The 20606-nt window shown below is 35.3% G+C and overlaps 1 protein-coding gene across 1 annotated transcript in view; it reads right to left on the bottom strand.

The window, feature by feature from the left end:
* Positions 1-4790: 4790 nt before the first annotated feature.
* The window catches only part of IRAK3 (interleukin 1 receptor associated kinase 3), a 108058-nt gene continuing 92242 nt past the window's right edge, over positions 4791-20606 (bottom strand). The window contains exons 9-12 of the mRNA XM_056798412.1: positions 17731-17929; positions 17206-17268; positions 16946-17110; positions 4791-15388 (exon numbers count right to left, since the gene is read on the bottom strand). Coding sequence (XP_056654390.1) covers positions 14888-15388; positions 16946-17110; positions 17206-17268; positions 17731-17929 — 928 coding nt within the window. The 3' untranslated portion in view covers positions 4791-14887. The remainder of the gene's footprint in view (positions 15389-16945; positions 17111-17205; positions 17269-17730; positions 17930-20606) is intronic.

The raw sequence follows: 20606 nt of genomic DNA, 5'->3' as shown, positions 1-20606 counted from the left end.
GAATTATGTTCTGTAAAGGATATGTTTACTACTTTCTCTTTTTTACATTTATTTGTAATACTCTGCATGCTGATACATGAACAATTTTGATAAAGTTCTCTGTGGTGCTAGGAAAGACATCCAGGCAAAATGCTTTGCAAATATTCAAGCATTATACAATTCTACAGGTAACTAGGTGGTACAAAAGAATAGAGCTTTAGATACAGAACGAGAAAGACCTGAGTTCAATTCTGACAGCCAATTACTAGCTGCACAATCCTGGGCAAGTCATTTAACCATTGTCTGCCTCAGTTTCCCCATCAATAAAATGCATTAATAAATATCACCTACTTTCCAGTTCTATAATGGGGATTAAATAAGATAATATTTGTAAAGCACTTTGCAAACCTTAGTGTACTATATAAATGCTAGCTATTATTATTGTTGTTGTTGCTATGTTTGATTTGTCCTAAAAAACTGAATAGGAGATATAAAAGTCTATTATTATTATTTTCAAAATCTTCTTGAAATTCAGTTAGTTTTTCCCTTAATTAAAATGATAATGGATTTAGTACATGTAAGTTTAATATTGGTTTATTATCTATGCTTCCTTTTATTATAAGGTAGTTTCCTTGTTTTATCTGTTGATATGTTGTAAATATTTGTTTTTGCTTTGTCTGACAGTATAATTGCAACTCTCCTTTTAAAAATTCTTTCGTTTTAGTTTTAGGTATATTTCTTGTAAACAAAAAATTGGGAGGTTTGATTTTTCTTTTTGGTCCAATTTGTCACTCTCTTTCATTTTATTGGCTTTTTAAAATCCATTCACATTTTAAATTATGGAAGTTAGATATATTTTTTCCTTTATTTATGGATATTTTTTCTGAGTTAAGAATTTGGGGGTGAGGGTTCCTTCCTCTGTAACAAAAGTACTTTTTCTCTTAGTTTTTTTTCTAAAGCAACCCTTTCCCCACATAAAATCTTTTCCTAACCCACAAACTGTCTTTTTTTTTACACCTTCTCCCAGTTCTGAGGTTTTACTTACTAATTACATTTTCTTTTTTCCTTTCATTGAATTCTTCATCTCTTTTTTCCTTTGTTAAGTAAAGCCCTCTTCATCCTTTTAAATTCTTTCCTTTCTTGTAAAAAATTCATTATCTGTGCCTTTTCCTTTAAAAAGATTTCTCTCATGTTCTTCACTAATTTACTTCCTTCTTCTAGATTTTTATTGTTTTGATTCATTGTCTTTATGCATGTTAATTGCTTCTTTAGTCTTGGTATTTCTCATGGAATTAATACTTCTAGTTCACCCATTTTGAATTCCCTCTTCTAAACAGTTTCTTTGCTGATTTTTGCTTTGAAGATCTTTCCCTATTCACTCTTTTTTTCTGTTACTCTTCTTTTTTTTTTTAAACCCTTACCTTCCGTCTTGGAGTCAATACCATTTTTGGCTCCAAGGCAGAAGAGTGGTAAGGGTAGGCAATTGGGGTCAAGTGACTTGCCCAGGGTCACACAGCTGGGAAGTGTCTGAGGCCAGATTTGAACCTAGGACCTCCCATCTCTAGGCCTGGCTCTCAATCCACTGAGCTACACAGCTGCCCCCTGTTACTCTTCTAAGAATCAATTCCTACAAGATATAGAGAGAACAGAAGCATTGTTTCACAGTAGAAATTTAGCTGTATCTGTGGCTGTGTTATTCATTACTACCTTCTGGCCTTCTCATGATAATTATTTTTCCCACATTGGCCATGATATCTCATTACTGGAAGAAAAAAAATATAAGAAATCCCCCCACCCACTTTTCTCAATATTAGTTGCCCCCTAGAAGTTCTAATAACCTTTCTTCATAGTCCATAGACGTAAAATGTGTGTATGGAGGAACTCTTAAGAGTTCGTGATCCAAACACCCTTGCCACTACTAAATTAAGACTTCCTCCTTTGCCCATTTCAATCTTTCTTTTTGCAACCCTACCCATTCTCCAACGGCTCTTATTTCTGAGAATACAAGATTGATTGAGATAACATATATATGGTATTCTATAAGCAAAGCACTTTATAAATGCAAGTTAGAGTAATAATATTATTAGTAATAGTAATTTCCCTTCATTTTTATTGACTTGATTGTCTTTTTCTTCCTTTCTTCCAGATTATCCTTCATTTGCATTCCCAATTGAATTTTCATTCTCAATCCACTTTCTCTCATTTCTTAGGGAAAAATTCACCACAGTGGATTCAAATTTTTCTTTTCTGTCAATTATTTTTGTTGTTCAAGCCATACATTCTGCTCTTATGATTTTTTTTTCTCATTTGAAACTATAGGCATCCAAGTATGAACTAATCTTGAAATTATTTTTAAGGTATTAAAAACTGACTATCATAACCGTGTACTAAGGTTATATTTCTTGTGGTTTTATTTCTCAATATTGATTACTTAAGCATTGTAACAAAGTGTAACTCTGAGCTAATGGTATGCTGACCATTCCCTAAGCCTGCATTCCAAAGATGGATTGGACCTCTGGTGAGGGCACTGAGTCCTTAATTATCTTAGTCTATTCCTCTTTGATCTGGTGGTTGTCTACTGAGCCAATGTTAAATTCTCTGCCATGTCACATGTTCATTAACTACCTCCTATCACCCATTCTTTGATTCTTCAATAAAAGATTGGGGACACGTGTAGTTCTTTCTCTTTTCCACCATCAGGAGCATGCACACTGGAGCCCTTGTTGTTGAAATCTTTTTCCCTGAGTCTTTCTTTCTTTATTGTGTTCCCTCTCTCTCTCTCTCAAACCTCTTCACCCATTTTTCTCTCCGTTTCTAACTTCCCTTCTCAAGTGTTCACCCATGAATATCAATTTGTGGCTGCAGACAGCTACAGGAACATTTGGAAACACCCTATGTTCCCTGCTCTCTTGGGAATTCTTAGGGCTCCCAGCCTCATCAGATTGATTCCTTTTTATTTTTCTTGCAATACTTACTTGGAGATATTTGTATTCATTTAAATGTCCTAGATGCAATCTTCCTGTTTGTTATTCATGTCTTTCCTGTTGATTTTTCCACTTGGCTCAGGGTTTTAAATTGTTTTTTATGATAATAATGGCTAGCATTTATATATTATGTTGCATTTGCAATGCTCTTTACAAATATTAATTCATTCTTCTCTTAAAAGCTTTGGTCATTTTAATGTTTCTTCCTTATATTTCCTTTCTGACCACTTTCTGATTCCTTTTCTTGAGATCTAGAACTCAAAGTTGTTTCTGTCCCCTCCCATGCTGGGGAATTCACTTATCCCAGCCTCTGTTGGTGCTCCAAGTGATTCCTAGGGGTACAGGATTGGCTGGAGCTGAATGTCGATTCCCTTTCTTTCAGGCTGGTTGGAGAGTATACACATATGCTATCTCTTTGCTCTGGTTCCCTCTGTTCCTTAGTTCTGCTGCAAAGTGGCACAAGCACTATTATCTCCAACCAAAGCAGTCTTCTGTTTTCCTGTACTTTTATCTCCTCTATTCAGAGCAGGAGGGGCAAAACTGAGTTCTGGTGCTTGTTACCATAAAAGCAGAGTGAGGACAAGGCAGGATGTTGTGCTGGCAAAGAGGATCCCAGGACACAAGTAAGTCCTATTGTTTTTTTCTTTGTTTGGTTTTTAACATTGAAACTAGTTGGTGGAGGCCTTTATTTTTTATTTTTTAACCCTAACCTTGCAGCGTCAATTATCTATATCTATCTATCCATCTATCCATCCATCCATCTATCCATCCCTCTATCTATCTATCTATCTATCTATCTATCTATCTATCTATCTATCTATCTATCCATCCATCCATCTATCCATCCATCCATCCCTCTATCTATCTATCTATCTATCTATCTATCTATCTATCTATCTATCTATCTATCTATCTATCTATCCATCTCTCCATCTATCCATCCATCCATCTATCTAATCTCCTTACCTTCCATCTTAGAATTAGTTGTAAGGCAGAAGAGTGCTAAGGGCTAGGCAATGGAGGTTAAGTGACTTCCCAGGAGTTCCATAGCTAGGAAGTGTCTTGAGATCAGATTTGACCTTAAATCCTATTATACTGCTCAAACAAGGTGTGGGGATGGGGGCGGGGGAGACAGCTTGGTGGCTCAGTGGATTGAGAGCCAATCTCATAGATGGGAGGTCCTGGGTTTAAATCTGGGTGGTAGATATAGTTATATAGCTCAGTACTCCTCTTGGAGAAGAAAGAAGAGGAATGCCTAGGCTTTGTGATCCTGGACCTTGCTTATCCCTCTCCCCAGCCAAACATTTTACATGGCCAAGACTTCACATTGTATCAATCCTTGTCACCTGTGAACCATATGTGCACATGACATATGTGGCATATGACCTCAGATCACATCTATCCATGCCACTTGCAAGCCATTTCTGTACAAGCAGACAGACCCTCAAGCAGCGTTAGGGTTGTTATAGCAGACAGGGTAGAGCTTTTATCAGCTGGGGAAGTCACTCCTATGTGACTGACTGCAAGTGATCTGGTAGCAATGGTGGACTCCCTCCAATCTCTCATCATTTATTTTATCCCACTGGCCATTCAAAAGACACCTGAAAGTCCTTTGCATCAGTTAAATGCAGCTAGCAAGCTGGCCATGCCAAAGTACAGTTCCCAAGGACGATGATAGTGCCACCAGTCTTCTGTGCCTTTCTCTATGAAGGAGCAAGAGCCTCTTTTGCTTTCTATCACCAGATGTGCAAGGAAACTGTCTAGGTCCTAGGTTATTTCTCTGTAAAATGAGGGGATGGGGCCAGGTTACTTCCAAATTCCCAGTTCTAAATTAATGATATTATGATCTTATATTTCCCTACAATGTCACAGAAAGAGGAAAGCTGTTTAAAAATCATTATCCTTTTAATTAAAAAACAAACAAACAACTTATACTTTCTTAGTAACAACTCTAAGACAGAAGGACAAGGGCTAACCAACTTGGTTAAGTGACTTGCCTGGGGACATATAGCTAGGAGATTTCTTAGGCCAGATTTGACCCTAATCCTGACTCCAGGTCAGGAGTGCTACCTAGCATGGCCCTTATTCCTTTCATTTTTAACCAGAGTGGTTTTTTTTTTCTCCCTTGAACCACTTCCAGTTTAAAGGAAAATAAGAGACTCCATTGAAGAACATGTAGGGATAGGGACAGGATTTCTGATTTCACTGGTTTAGGAAACTCCTCTGGTGAAGAGACTCCAATCGATACAGGTAGAAGAAAACATCTGTGGTCCTTCTCTTCTTTATTAAGTTGCACATCACTTTTAAATAAAATCAAAACATCAACGCTCCAGTGTATTCAGGAGGGGGAATTTATGATAAGAAAAGAAATCCTTGTGCTTTGGTTTAAATGGTAAACTTTTTGCAGCTTGTTATTAATTTGTAAGGTGCCTTTCCTTCAAATATTAGTCTTAGAGAACTACCTGGAGAATTACAAAGAAATTAAGTGAGTTGTCCAGTATGTGTCAGAGGTGGCACTTGAACCCAGGTCTTCCTGTCAACATGTAGGATAATAGAATTTGTATCAGACTAAGTGAATTGTATTAGAGTGATTCTTTTGTACAATATTATGGGAGCCAACTCCATCTCTCTGGCCCCATTATTAAATGATTAAAGTAAACAGTGGATAGTAGAATTACATCACTGACATATCTAGGCGATTGTTTCTTCAAAATAACTCTGTAATGTGCTTTACTTAATATAGACAGCTAGAAAAATCAATATCCCTTACGTACTACGAGCAGTATTAAATTTTTAAAGTATTTATTCATTTTTTATATTTCCTTACTGAATGTACTACATACACAACACACGGATTTCATATGAGTACTTTAAGTGAAATATTTATAAATGACCAGTAATGCAATATTAATTTTGTAACTTTGACATTTTCTTTACTTTATTAAGTTGCACATAACTTTTCAACAAAATCAAAACATCAATGCTCCAGTGTATTCAGGAGGGGAATTTCTGGTAAGAAAAGAAATCCTTGTGCTTTGGTTTAAATGGTAAACTTTTGCAGTTTGTTATTCATTTGTGAGCAAAGTGTTTTAAAAACTTAAAGAGCTATGCAAATGTGTTATTATTTTATCTAAATTTATTATGACTAATTATTATGATTATTATTTTAAAATGCTAACAACCATTGAGGGTAGGGGGTCCTAACCTTTTTTTGTGTTATGGACCCCTCTAGAAGTCTGTTGAAATTTATGAATAACTTCTCAGAATAATGTTTTGAAATGCATAAAATAAAATACATAAGATTACAAAGAAACTAGCTATATTTGAAAAAGTTATTAAAATATTTTTAAAAATACATTCGTGGCAATTCCAAAGGACTCGTGATGAAAAATACTATCCACTTCCAGAAAGAAAACTAATAGAGTATAAATAGCTCAAAGGATACTCTTTTTCATATTTTTTCTTGGTGGGTTTTTTGTGGGGCATATGTGTCTTCTTCCACAGGACCAATATAAAAATATTTTGCACAATATTATCCTATGTCAAATGTATATACTTCTGTCAAATAACCCAAATTAAATATATAATCTATATCAAATTGCTTACTGTCTCAGGGAAGGAGGAGGGGAGGGAAAGAATTTGGAACTCAAAATTTTAGAAAACAAATTTTTAAAATTGTCTTTATGAGTAATTGGCAAAAATAAAATATTCCACAAAAATAGTAAGTTCATGGACCCCTTGAAATCTACCCATGAACCCCAAGTTATACCACTCCGTAGTCCATGTTAAATAAAAACAAAACCCTTGCTTTATTGGGAGGTAGTACTGATGGTTCTATCAGTTATTATAGATATTTCTATCTACTTGTCTCATTTTTCCCTTTAGGGAGTGGGGTACAATCTGCTCAGCCAAGATCAAAGCTGTTAGAATCAGTTTTATTAGATGTAATAATCACATACATATACCTGAATAATTCATTCATCACATTTTAATTTATTTACTGAGCATTAACAATTGTATAACTAGATGCTCATGAAGGTACTTAAAAAGTAGAGTTCCCTCTGCCCTTTAGGAGCTTATAAACTAGTTACACATCACCAAAAAATGTCCTAGTAACACTCTGCTGTAGCTAAGTAGACACAGTGGGATCATGGTACTGTTGCTACTTTAGCCGATAGTCAAGAAAAGGGCATTTAGTCAGGGGAACCAAAATGCCTAATGAGAAAACTAGCTTTGCTGAGTATAATTGTACCAGTGGCTATTCATTTTGAAAAATACACACTGTTTATTTGCCTTTCAGTTTCCTTTATTTATGTCTAAGCTCTATTTTGTCATACATGAGAGGTAGAAAAGGGAAGCAGAAAGAAAACTGGCACTGGCATCAAAGGATCCATTTTCATCTCTTTCCTTTGATGTATTATATATATATATATATAAATCATTTAACCTCTCCTGGCCTCCATTTCCTCCACTGTAAAATGAAGGGGTTGGATTAGATGACCTTTAAAGTTCTTTGTAACTCTACATCTGTGTTCCTATGACCTTCTTAAGTAAATCAATGACTTTCAAATTATATTTCATATAATATGTATAACAATTATACTAATAATATAAAACGATGCATATATATCGATATAATGCTCTATATAAATATTGACTATGTCCTTTGAGGATCCTTCCAACTCTCAATCTATGCTCCCATGATCTCCTTAAATAATCAATGGCTATCAAATAATATTTTATGTACTATGTATAATATAAACATATATAACATAAAATGATGTATATATATAGTATTTTGTATAAATGTTAACTATGTCCTTTGAGGATCCTTCCAACTCTCAATCTATGCTCCCATGACCTCCTTAAATAAATCAATGACTATGAAATAATATTTTATATACTATGTATAATATAAACACATATATAACATAAAATGATGTATATATAGTATTTTATATAAATGTTAACTATGTCCTTTGAGGATCCTTCCAACTCTCAATCTATGCTCCCATGACCTCCTTAAATAAATCAATGACTATGAAATAATATTTTATATACTATGTATAATATAAACACATATATAACATAAAATGATGTACATATATAGTATTTTATATAAATGTTAACTATGTCCTTTGAGGATCCTTCCAACTCTCATTCTATGCTCCCATGACCTCCTTAAATAAATCAATGGCTATCAAATATTATTTTATATACTATGTATAATATAAACACATATATAACATAAAATGATGTATACATATAATACTTTATATAAATGTTAACTATGTCCTTTGAGGACCCTTCCAACTCTCAATTATGCTCCCATGACCTCCTTAAATAAATCAATGACTATAAGATAAAATAATATGAGTAAAGCACCATATAAAAGTTAGCTATAATTAAAATAATGTGGATAGAATGTGTACTAGTTGCTAATGAGAAGTAGGAAGTGAAGATTTAGAATCACATACTCTTGAGAGTCTCTAAATATATTTGAAATGTGCTAATTAAATATTAACCTTATCTAAGACTCTAAGCCATCTAAATATAGAGCAACCTTTCATGTGAGTTCAGTGAGCTAAATTCTTAATGTGCAGAATTAAATGCCATGTTCAATTTCATTTTTTTTCTCCTTTTATGCAAACATGAATATTGCCATTATTCATAAAGCCAGAAAGATCTGGCAACAGTACAGGGCTTCCAGGCTTGTAAGACAGGGAGGAATTTCAGTTTGCATTAAATAAACAGAAAAATGACTTTTAAAAATTAAACACAATGCTGAATATTTCATGGAGAATCAATTTACTAAATGAGTTTGAACCATCTCACACTAGGACATAGGAAAAGCGACTCCTAGTGGAATTCTTGTAAAGCATTTCTCTAGAGTCCTGATTAAAATTTAAACACCCCATTTTAATATAAATGATATTGTTCCTTCTGTAGAAAGATGATACTAACGAGGCACCATTATTAGTAGGATATACCCAATGAGTTCTATGTCTTGGAGCAGTGACAGATTCATGATGAATCTATCAGCATTCCTTCACTGGTCTTCCTTCTGATTCATGACAAATATTTTGAGATAGCAAACTGGAAATGAAAAAAAATGAACCCCCAACCTTAATAATGAGTCTCCTGCCCTTAATAGGGCTAGATTTTGTTGTTAAGTCATTTTTCAGTTTTGTACAACTCTTCATGACTCCTTCTTTCTTGGCAAAGATACTCAAATGGTTTGCCATTTCCTTCTCTAGCTTATTTTAAAGAGGAAAAAACTGAGGCAAACAAGGTTAAGTGACTTGCTCAGTGACACCTAGTTAGTGTCTAAACCACATTTGAACTCAAGAAAATGATCTTCCTGACTCCAGGCCTGACCATTTTATCTACTGTGCCATGTAGCTGCCCATCAAAATAATAGGATCGAAGACTTAGAGCTAGAAAGGATTTTGGACACCATCTAGTTAATTTTACAGATGAGAAAACTGAGGTTCAGAAGGGTTTCATTACGACCACATTCCAAACTAATGGACATAACTATGTGTATAATATAGAAAGAAGTAATGTAGCACAATGCAAAGTGAAGATAATACCACTTGGAGTTCTGTCCTAAAGAAGGAGAGGGGTTTAGAAAGCTGACCTTAGATTCGGAAAGACCTAAGCTCAAGCTCTGCTTCTAATACAAGTGGTACCCTGGCCAAATCATTTAACTGCTTTGTGCCCCAAGCAATGCTCTAAGACCAAGTTGTAGAGCAGGTGCTGATGTGGATCAGTAAAGAGAGTTTCTACAAAATTAGAGATCCAGAACCAAAAAAAGTGAAATTGTTTCAGATATGAATTCAAATGTGCTTTGTAAAATTTAAAGTCATAAGTGTCAGCTATTATCATAATATCCTTCCTTAGGAGATCACTTCCTTCAATCTATATGTTTCTTTCTCTCCAAGAAAAACAAAGAAGGAACCAATTTTTATTTATATGGGAAATCACAAGGAGAGCTAACAAAGTTATATAGACATTTTATTTTTTGTTGTTCAGTCATGTGAGTAGTGTCTAAATCTTCATGACCCTATTTGGGGTTTTCTTGGCAAATATACTGGAGTGGCTTGGCATTTCCTTCTCCTGTTCATTTTACAAGTAAGGAAACTGAGGCAGACTACACCAGCTGACTGCCAATTAGTTTAAAATATACACTATCAAATAAGGTACAAAGGAAGGTCTTAACACAACCTCAATATATTAAAATATTTTAAGTAGAAAGATCATGGAACTTTGGGGTTCTGGCTATGGGACGCAAATCACTTAAGATTTTTGTGCCTCAGTTTCCTAATCTGTAAAAGAGGGAATTGGATTATGTAATCTCAAAGGCATATCCAGCTCTCTTATACTGTAGTTAAGCAGGTTGTTTTTTTTATCATATTCAAGATTGTGACGGCATGACAGATAACTTACAAAAACCTGGGAAAGGGCAGTGCCTTCTGAATGGACATGACTATAACATTCTCATTCCCAACATCCTCATTACTATTTGTTTTTAAGTATAGCATTGCACTCTGGGCCAACTATCCCAATTTACTCTTTTCATTGGTGGTTCCTCCTAAATCTTTAGTTTACTCTCTTCAGTAGTGTGGTTCTCCTTGTCAGTCGGAGAGCAGAAGACAATGTAAAGATGGATTTTAGAGTTGTGACTTAAATTTGGTCACCAGGGGAAATTCCAAATAAAATACCCAAGTCAGTCTGGTATTTTATGGTAATTTAATTAATATAAAGGGAAGGAATTAAGGAGAGGGAAGGAAGGGGATATAGGATTTCTCCTGCCTGGCTTGTGCCAGGGGGAATTTTAAAAATCCCTGCCTCTAGGTTTCTGAAGAAGATTAGATGCTTCTAAGAAGATAAAGTTGGAAAGAAAGAAGGAAAACTCAGCCAGAAACTCACCACTGAATCGGTCAATAGCTTGTAACAATGTTAAGATGCCAAAAGGCTCAGCATGCTCCTCTCAGCTAACTCTCTACCGCCAATAAGGGAAAGAGAGTATTTTCTGAGAGATGAAAAATCCCAAATATATAGACCTTTCACCCTTGTGTCTCCTCCTCTAAACTTTCACATCTACCAATCACATCAAATGCTTTCTCTAGGATTGCCCATACTTTTAGTTCTCACCTTCTTTGATTAGATTATTTCTTTTGAGTTCCTTAACACTTCTTTGTTAAGTTCACCTTTTGTTAGTTACTTGACCTTTTTGTGATTAATTTAACCTCTATAGTTACTTAACATCTTTTTTTTTTTTAAATAAACCCTTACCTTATGTCTTGGAGTCAATACTATGTATTGACTCCAAGGCAGAAGAGTGGTAAGGGCTAGGCAATGGGTGTCAAGTGACTTGCCCAGGGTCACACAGTTGGGAAGTGTCTGAGGCTAGATTTGAACCTAGGACCTCCAGTCTCTAGGCCTAGCTCTCAATCCACTGAGCTACCCATTAACATCTTTTTGTATTAAAATACTTGACCTTTTTGTGATTGATTTAACCTTTATAGTTACTTAACGGGGTGTATGGAGTGCTCAGGGAGTGGTAATATCTCTGGTATGGAGGGCTTGTCGTGCCCTTCTAGGGCAGCTCTCCAGCCACTGACCCTCACCTGACACCCAGCTCTCACTTGTGGTTCCTAGTAGCTGCTAGCATGTGGCAGTGGCCACACCCTGGGCAATGGCTCCGACAGGCCGGCCAAACCTTGTGAGGGTAGCCATCGGGTCGACGTCGACCCCTGGTGAACCAGGGCTTTGCTCACCCAGCATGTGAAGACTGCTTCGGCAGAACAGGCGGAAGAAACCAACAAGAAGGTTCAACGGCTGAGATGGCGATGCAGCAAGGCACTGTGGAGTGCTTAGGGCATGATGGTGCACAAAAGACAACACGGCCATCCATTGCAGCTGAGGAAGTCTCCAGGTGTAACAACTTTTTGTTCCAATGGACCCAGGCTTCCAACGCCGAGAGAGTGGGACTGTCTCTGTGCATCGACTTTTCCACTTAAATCTTCATGCACAAGTGTCTTTGTGCACAAAAACGCACAAAGACAATCGTCATCCTCGGTTCGAGAGACAACCAACAGTTACTTAACACCTTTTTGTATTAAGATCTAAAAATAGACTTAGCTTAACATTCTAGTTTCACTATAAGGTGAGAACTAAGTACCTTCATTGTTCAATCAGGAGATTACAACTTTATCTTCCCCTAAAGTAAGGTTTAAGTAGAGTGGAGTAATTTAAAGTTTACAAGAAGAAAAAAATTTTGTTATCAAAACTGTCTTTAGGGGCTGCTTGATGGCTCAGTGAATAGAAAGCCAGGTCTAGAGATGGGAGTTCCTGGGTTCAAATCTGGCATTTGGCACTTTCTAGTTGCGGGATCAATTATTTAACCCCAATTGCCTAACCCTTACCACTCCTTTGCCTTGAAACCAATACTTAATACTTATTCTAAGACTTAAAAAAAAAAAGACTGTCAACTTATTTTTTATGAAGAAACATTGTGAAAAGAATTTTACCATGAAAGTGCCTAGAAGGAAACTAGTAAGATTTAGAACTTGAGAGAAAAGAGATTATTTTCCTTTCATTTCTGGAGATAAGCTGTATAAAAGATTTCTTTTCTCTCTTCTTTCTTCTTTCTTCTTCTTCTTCTTCTTCTTCTTCTTCTTCTTCTTCTTCTTCTTCTTCTTCTTCTTCTTCTTTCTTTTATGGGATGTTTGCAGTGCCCTTTTACATGTGCAGAACTATAGTTCTACTATATATAGTACAATAAAATAATACAAATTTAATTTTAGGAAAAAAAAAGTATATAGCTGTTCATTTATTATTAAGCAGTAAAAGACACTGTATGGACACATATTTTATACATTTATTAGTTACTAAACTCTTAAAGATATCTCTACGTTTCTAGTCTTTGTGTGTCATCTACTGGCTTCCCAGTTCTTTTTACAAACTGACTTTTTTACTTATTTTAACTTTAAAAGAGAAATTGTGTGCACTTAATGGTATTAAAAGAAAAATATGTTGACATTATACAACACTCTACAAGTATTTTATGTATTTCTGAGTTTCTAAACTTATTCTGTGTCATCTGCTGGCCTTTGTGTGTTATCTGAAGCTTTCACAGAACTCTCAAAACTTCCCATTTAATTTCTCGTGCTGATCGGAGATTTATCGTAGCTGTGATAAGTCAAGTCTCAGTGTAGAAGGAATAACTGTATTTCGAACTCTTTTGCTAGGCAAAACCTTTTCCTGAGGGTTGTAGGGTAGAAGGAGGGAGAAGTCAAAAGAGCCCACAAGCAGCAATATGCACTAGCTACACAACTGATTAATTTTATTCTCCTTGTCTATCCTTCTCTGCATAGAAGTGCCAAGTGATCAATGAGATAACCTAGAGAAATGTGACCAGACTGATGGTCTGATGAAGATGAGACAGACAGAGATGGGTGGGATGGGAGGCAGAGGGGCAGCATGGCGCCTAGTAATAAGGGCACTGAATTTGGCTTTTTTTCTTTTTTTTGCAGTTACAAAGAAGTCTTTAATCAAGACAAGGGAGAAAGAGTTCATATGACCACCACAAAGAATCATAAACATACACCACAGGGAGTCAAATTTGGGGATTCTGGAAACGATGTCTGCAAAACCCCACCACCAATGGAAAGTTCCATCTTGGGAATTTCTGAGCTGAACTTGGCAATTTAAAGACCTAAATTCAAGTTTCAGATCTGCTGATTACTTACTGTATGACTATAGACAAGTCACTTAACTTTGGGACCTCAGCTTTCTCATCTGTAAAATGAGAGAGTTAAACTAAGACATCTGGAAGATTCCTTTCAGCTCTAAATCTTAGAACCCATGAACCAGTCCTTAGCAAAGCCCCCATTATTCAAACTATAATTAAGAAGGGACTTAAGGAGGGAAAAAAAAATTTACTTAAGACCCAGTGATTAGTCATTTACTCAAGAGGGAAATGAACTTGAATATGTTTGTTCAGAATATGTACTGAAGAAATTCTACTGAACAAAAAAACAGGTTTCTAAAATTTCATAAATTTAAATTAATAAAAATCTATCCATGCAAATGGGCTATCTAAGTGAAAATTTGTTATTGGTTTTGTCCAAACATAGAAAATTATTAAGGGACAATGAGTCCCATTAAGATGTATTCTCCTTTTAAAGGATTTTAGTTAGAAGAAGCATGACATAATGGACAGTTGTTGAATGTGAAAGTGAGGAAGACATCATTGGTTCAAATCCTACTTAAGATAATTTAAAGACTGTGTGACCCTAGACATGTCACAATTTCTCTCAGTTTTCTTATCTGTAAAATGAATGGGCTGGACTCAATCGCATACAACTTTAATCTAACCATTTAAGTGTGAAGTTACTTGTACTTGGGATTCATCAACATTTTAACAAATATATAAGAAATGATGAAACAGAAAGACAATGAGAGTTTGGGAGAACTTGGGCTTGACAATTCCAAGAGGAAGAGAAAAGAATCAGTTCCTGGCAGTTGGTTTGCTTATGATCTTTGTTTAAGACAGAGTTCCCCAATCTGAATGACTTTATACAGCCCTAATTATATCTATCTCTTCTTTTAACCTGATTCATTTTAAATACACAGATAAAATATCTAATATTTTATTATCTAATTTAATATCTAATAAAATATCTAAATAAAAGAAGTTAAGGCAATTTCCCATGTAACTAAGGTTTAAGCAACAAAACAAAACCCATAAACCCCACTGAAAGAGTAGCTTGAAAAATCCAGATTCTTGGTATAGGTAGTCCAAATTCACCAGATTCCATTTTTCTCTTGACCATAAGGTCAAGCTCTGTTGACAACACTCGTCCCTTCCAAAACAATGGTATACATAGAAGTCATTCTGTAATACTTGCCTCATTTTAAAAATCTGATTGTAAAATATTTTCAGAAGTCATCTTTTCCATCTCTTCATTTTTATTCCTATATGATTCTGAGGAAGAGCTAGGTTCCACCAGCTTGCTCAGAACAGGATTTCCAGACTCTGAGGAAAGGTACATATTCATAACACAAACACTTGAGTCCTGCGATGGATGTAGATGGTTCGATGAGAAGTTGTCTTCCCAGGAAGACACAGGCACTTCCGAAACAGGGGTCTTTCCTTTACCCAGAGCCTTTCTGTCCAAGCCCAGAAAGGTGACTTCAGACTGGCTACACTCTAATGGAGTTTTCTGGGCAAATCCATCTTTGTCCAAGTTTTCATTAGGAAGTGAGCAAAAATCCTGATTTTCATCATTTTCCATGGGAACACTGGGTAAATGATTGAGGAAAAGGGGAGAAGGAGACCTGAAGGACTTCAGTGATTTGGGAGGGTCTTCTGTAAAATGTAAGTTAGGGCAAGAACTTTCAAGAGCAACCAGGACCTAATTTTTTTAAAAAAGAAGAGTGTAAGAACAGTCATTCCTTTTTAAAACTAAAAATAGTTTTATTAAATTTCATATAATATACTTACTCAAAGAATTTTAGAGCTAGATGTCATACAAACTCTTAATTTCACAAAGAAAGAAACTAAAGCAGGGAAGCACTTTACCCAAGTTCACTCAGTAGTAAATGCTAATTTTTCTGACTCCTGGTTCTTCCATCCTCTGCCTTTTTTTTTTTAAGGTGCTAGATCTCTAGATTTCTCTATGTGTTTGCAGTGTTCCTTACTGCTGAAAAGCACTCTCACTCACCTCCAGACTACTTCTAGAAGCAGCTCAAGATTTGTCCAGTTGTTTTTCAGTCATGTCTAACTCTTCATGACCCCATTAGATTTTCCTTGGAAAAGATATTGGAGTGATTTGCCATTTCCTTCTCCAGCTCATTTTACAGATGAGGAAACTGAGGCAAATAGGGTTAAGTGATTTACCCAGGGTCAGACAGCTAGTAAATGTCTGAAATTAAATTTGAACTCAGGTCTTATGACTCTAAGCATTGAGCCACCTAGCTGCCTTACGTAAAAATTTTTCCTCTCCTCCCATTACCCTGTACTAATTTTGTATATGCTAATATATATATATATATACACACATATATATATACCCGTGTTGTCTCCCCCAATATAACATAACAGTGCCTGACTCATTAGAGATACTTAATTAATGATTGATTAGTACAATGTGATGAATAATTCTAGCTGGTGTGGCCTCAGGCAAGTTATCTATCCAATCTTGACTTCACTTTCATATATATAATGAAGTAAATGGAATGAGGTTATCTCCAAGATTCTTTCCAGTTCTACCAATGTCCAAATACCATATTAACTTTACAATGTTCATTTGGGCCTTCTATTGCCATTTGACAAATGGCAGCTACTATGATAAATTAATTAAATTAATATTAATTAATCAAATATATATTTATAATTTATATAAATAAATGAATAATTAATACAATTAATAATTTCTTGATGTGAAAAGGATAAATTTTCCTTTCCTAATGAACACTTTCTGTCTAAAAAATACTTAATTGCCTTCTCACTAATAAAAACTTCAATTGGATCCATATTTCCTCCATCTATGTTATTTTTTTAGGATGAGGTAATATGGTATAGTGAATTAGAAGCCCCCAGAGATTACCTTTTACATCCTCTGCATGTATCTTGTATGTATTATATATATATATATATATATATATATATGTATGTATGTATATACACATATATATAATTAAATTAAATTAGAATATGGGCTCCTCAAAGCAAGTTTTTTCCTTTCTTTGCCTACCCAGAGCTTAGCACAGTGCCTGGCATATAATAAATTCTTGTTGATTGTCTGAATTCCTCATCAATAAAAGTATTCAAATATGTGCTCTATCTAACGCAACAGGACTGTTGTGAGTACAATGCTTTGTAAATCTTAAATGTTATATTGATGTGAGTTACAGTTATTTTCAACAGTTCTGTGCTCTAGTTAGAACCAAAGCATCCAGAGAATACTCACTTCATCCATTGTTGGCCTCAACTTTGCCCGGGATGATGCACATTGGTTGGCTAAAGTAAATAATTTCCAGGAGAAATTCTGAGGACACGGACTTATTTTTTTATCTAATAAGGAGAGACATGACTCAAGACCTCTCTTCTCCATCAGTTCCACAAGGAGGTCCCTCTAGGGGTTGGGGAAAAAAGAACAAAAAAATCTTTTTTAGTACTCCTTTAGACATAGGACCAATAGAGAAACAACCATGCCATTGCGATTCTTACCAGTCGAACATATTTTGGACCTTCTAGAACCACTTGATAACCTGTCAGAACTTCCATTATCACCTGGGGGAAAACAGATTTAATTTAGATTAGGTTTGGGATCTTTTTTAAACCCTTACATTCTTAGAATTGATATTAAATGATTACTGAGTATTATTTAGATAAACGACAGAGGAGTGGTAAGGCTGGGCAATTTGGGTTCAGTGATTTGCCCAGTCACACAGGGAGGAAGTATCTAAGCCAGCTTTGACCCCAGAGTGGCTAGATTTGAATGCCTCCTGAATTATAATCTGTTTCTACAAACTATAGCAGTGAATCCAACCTTAATCAAGTATATTTTATTTGCATAAAACTTAGGCGCATTATTACACCAAACAATTAGCCTAAAGTGAAAGCCCTTTCTGTTTTTACCAAGAAATTGGAAAATGATTAATGATGTCTTTCTCCCTTTCCTATAAACAAACATAATGAAATATGATAACAAAATACAGTAGTTTACAGACTCCTATGAAGGTGGACACTCACAATTCCAAAGCTGTAGACATCAGTTTTAATGGATAGTCTCCTCTGCCTGATATACTCTTCTGGCATGTACAACAGGTACTTATTCCTACTGCTTTCCATATTTATCGTGGAACTCTGTTTTTCCAGATGAGGTCGGAGGTGGGCCGTGACAAAATTTGTTAGTTTGGGTTGAAACTGACTGTCCAAAAGTATGTTTGAACTGAAATGGTAATGAAGGCACAAATTAAGCCAAAGAATTCAGAAAAGGCTATTTAGTGACTCATAAAACAGTCAATCGCTCACCAAATGTGAGCAAAGCCAGGTTATTTATAGATAAAGTGGATAAATGCTCAGGAAAAAGGAACAAATAGTTTTAAATATATTTTTAAACTATAAATGGTCACCCCAAAATCTGTTCCATGTTGCTTATTGGAAGAGAAATGAAAGAAATCTGAGATTTCCTATTTTTTCATGCAAACTGGGAAAGGCAAAAAAAGATGGGAAGAGTTCCTGTAGGCACAGACAAGGACACTGAGGTAGCACAGTGGATAGAGAGCCAGGCATGGAGTCAGGAGGACCTGGACTCAAATTGGACCTCAGATACTTCTTAGCTATGTGACCCTGGGCAAGTCACTTAACCTCAATTGCCTAGCCCTTACCTCTGTTCTGTCCTAAAACTCAAATTCAGAATCAATTCTAAGAAGGAAGATAAGGGTTAAAAAACAACAACAACACGTGCATAGATGCACTTGCTGGTACTGCGAAATAATCAGACTATTCTGGATATAGTTTTCTAATTCTAATTTAAGTAACTTGACTCTAATAATAATATGTAGAATTTATATAGCACTTAAAGGTTTCTAAAGTACTTTTAATATTGATTACTCTACTACAAAAATGAATAATATGGAAATAGGTTTTCAGTGATAATATATGTATAACCCATGGAAATCCTTTGTCAACTTCAAAAGCAGGGAGAGAAGACAGAAGGGAGACAACAAGAAACATGTAACTATGAAAAAAATATTTAAAAATAAAAGAAAATTTAAAAGAAAGAAAACTGTTATCAACATGTAATTTGAAAAAATTTTAAATAATATAGTAAACCATTAAAAAATAAAATACTTTTAACATGTCTTCTCATTTGATCATTATAAACTACTCTGTAACCATTCTGGATGGCAATTTGGAACTATGCCCAAAGGACGATAAAAGAATGTCTGCCCTTTGATCCAGCCATAGCACTGCTGGGTTTGTACCCTTAAGAGATAATAAGGAAAAAGACTTGTATAAGAATATTCATAGCTGCGCTCTTTGTGGTGGCAAAAAATTGAAAAATGAGGGGATGCCCTTCAAATGGGGAATGGCTGAACAAATTGTGGTATATGTTGGTGATGGAATACTATTGTGCTGAAAGGAATGATGAACTGGAGGAATTCCATGGAGACTGGAACAACCTCCAGGAAGTGATGCAGAATGAAATGAGCAGAACTAGGAGAAGATTGTACAAATAAAGTGAAACATTGTGGAATAATACAATGTAATAGACTTTACTACTAGTAGCAATTCAATGATCCAGGACAATCCCAAGGGATTTATGAGAAAAAGGGCCATCTATATCCAGAGAAAAGAACTGTGGGAGTAGAAATGCATTAGAAAAACATATGATTTATCACTTGGTTATATGGGTCTAGGATTTGGGGTTTTGGTTTTAAAAAGATTATTTCATTTAAAAAATGAATAATATGGAAATAGTATCAAATGCTAACATTTGTATAACCCAGTAGAATTGCTTGTCAGCTCTGGGAGGGGGGGAGAAGAAAGGAAGGAAAGAAAATAAATTGTGTAAAGATGGGAAAATATTTTTTTTAAACTACTCTGTAAGATAAGTATCATCCTAACTGAAAATGAGAGAAGTTAAAGCTCAGGCTCATATAGCTAGTCTGAGGCAGGACTTGAACTCAGTTCTGCCTGACTCGAAGTCTAGCACTCTATTGCCCCTACCATCTTGCTATCAGTAACCTTTGAATCAGTAATCTCACTACTGAGAGTATAACCTAAGAAAGTTAAAGGTGGAGAGAAAAGACACCCTTTGAAGTAGCAAAAACCTTGAACGAAAAGTGAATACCCACCCATGAAGGAATGGCTGAACAAATCATGGCATATAAATGTAATAAGATTATTATGCAATAAAAATCAGGAATATGAGTTTCTTCATCTGCGAACTCTATATCAATGAAGTCATGGGTCTGGTATCTGTCATTTGAAAAATATTATGGTTCAAACATATAAGAATTTAAATAACTGGGAGAGAATATTCTTTCATCTAAGACTGGGGGGCATGCTCCAAATGCCCCATTGTGGTTAGGGTCTCCTAGGAAACTCTTCATTTTTTTTAATTGGTCAGTTCACAACCACAAAAAAGCCCTTTGGTCAAGGAAGCTTACAATTTCTCAACAGAAAGAAAGGGAAATTAGTCCAAGCAATTTTCCTTGACTGACCATTCCTTCATTTCTGTTTAATCCATTACCTTGAATTAATTTATAGAACTCCCATATGTGCTCAGAACTTAACTCTAGGACTTGATTTAATCAATGGATGCGGTTGGTCTCTATTTACTTGATGGGCATTGAGGAACCATTAACAAATGCTTGGGCAACAAAATGCCAAGCCACACCTGCCATTTCACATATTCCTTTGGATTGTCTTTAAAGTTATAACCATTAGAAAAGGTCAGCCTTAAACCATTCATAGCTGTCCCCCAAAAACCAATTTCTTGGCTTGCATTCATGTATATGAATGTATAGAGGCCTATTTACAGTGCCATCTTGTCATTTAAAATGACTGACTCCTGGACAAGTTCTAAAAATTCTTGATCCTGAAATAAGTCTTAAATG

This window comes from Monodelphis domestica, chromosome 5, assembly GCF_027887165.1.
Source record: "Monodelphis domestica isolate mMonDom1 chromosome 5, mMonDom1.pri, whole genome shotgun sequence".
Lineage (NCBI taxonomy): Eukaryota > Metazoa > Chordata > Mammalia > Didelphimorphia > Didelphidae > Monodelphis > Monodelphis domestica.
This window is presented reverse-complemented; position numbering and strand designations above follow the sequence as displayed.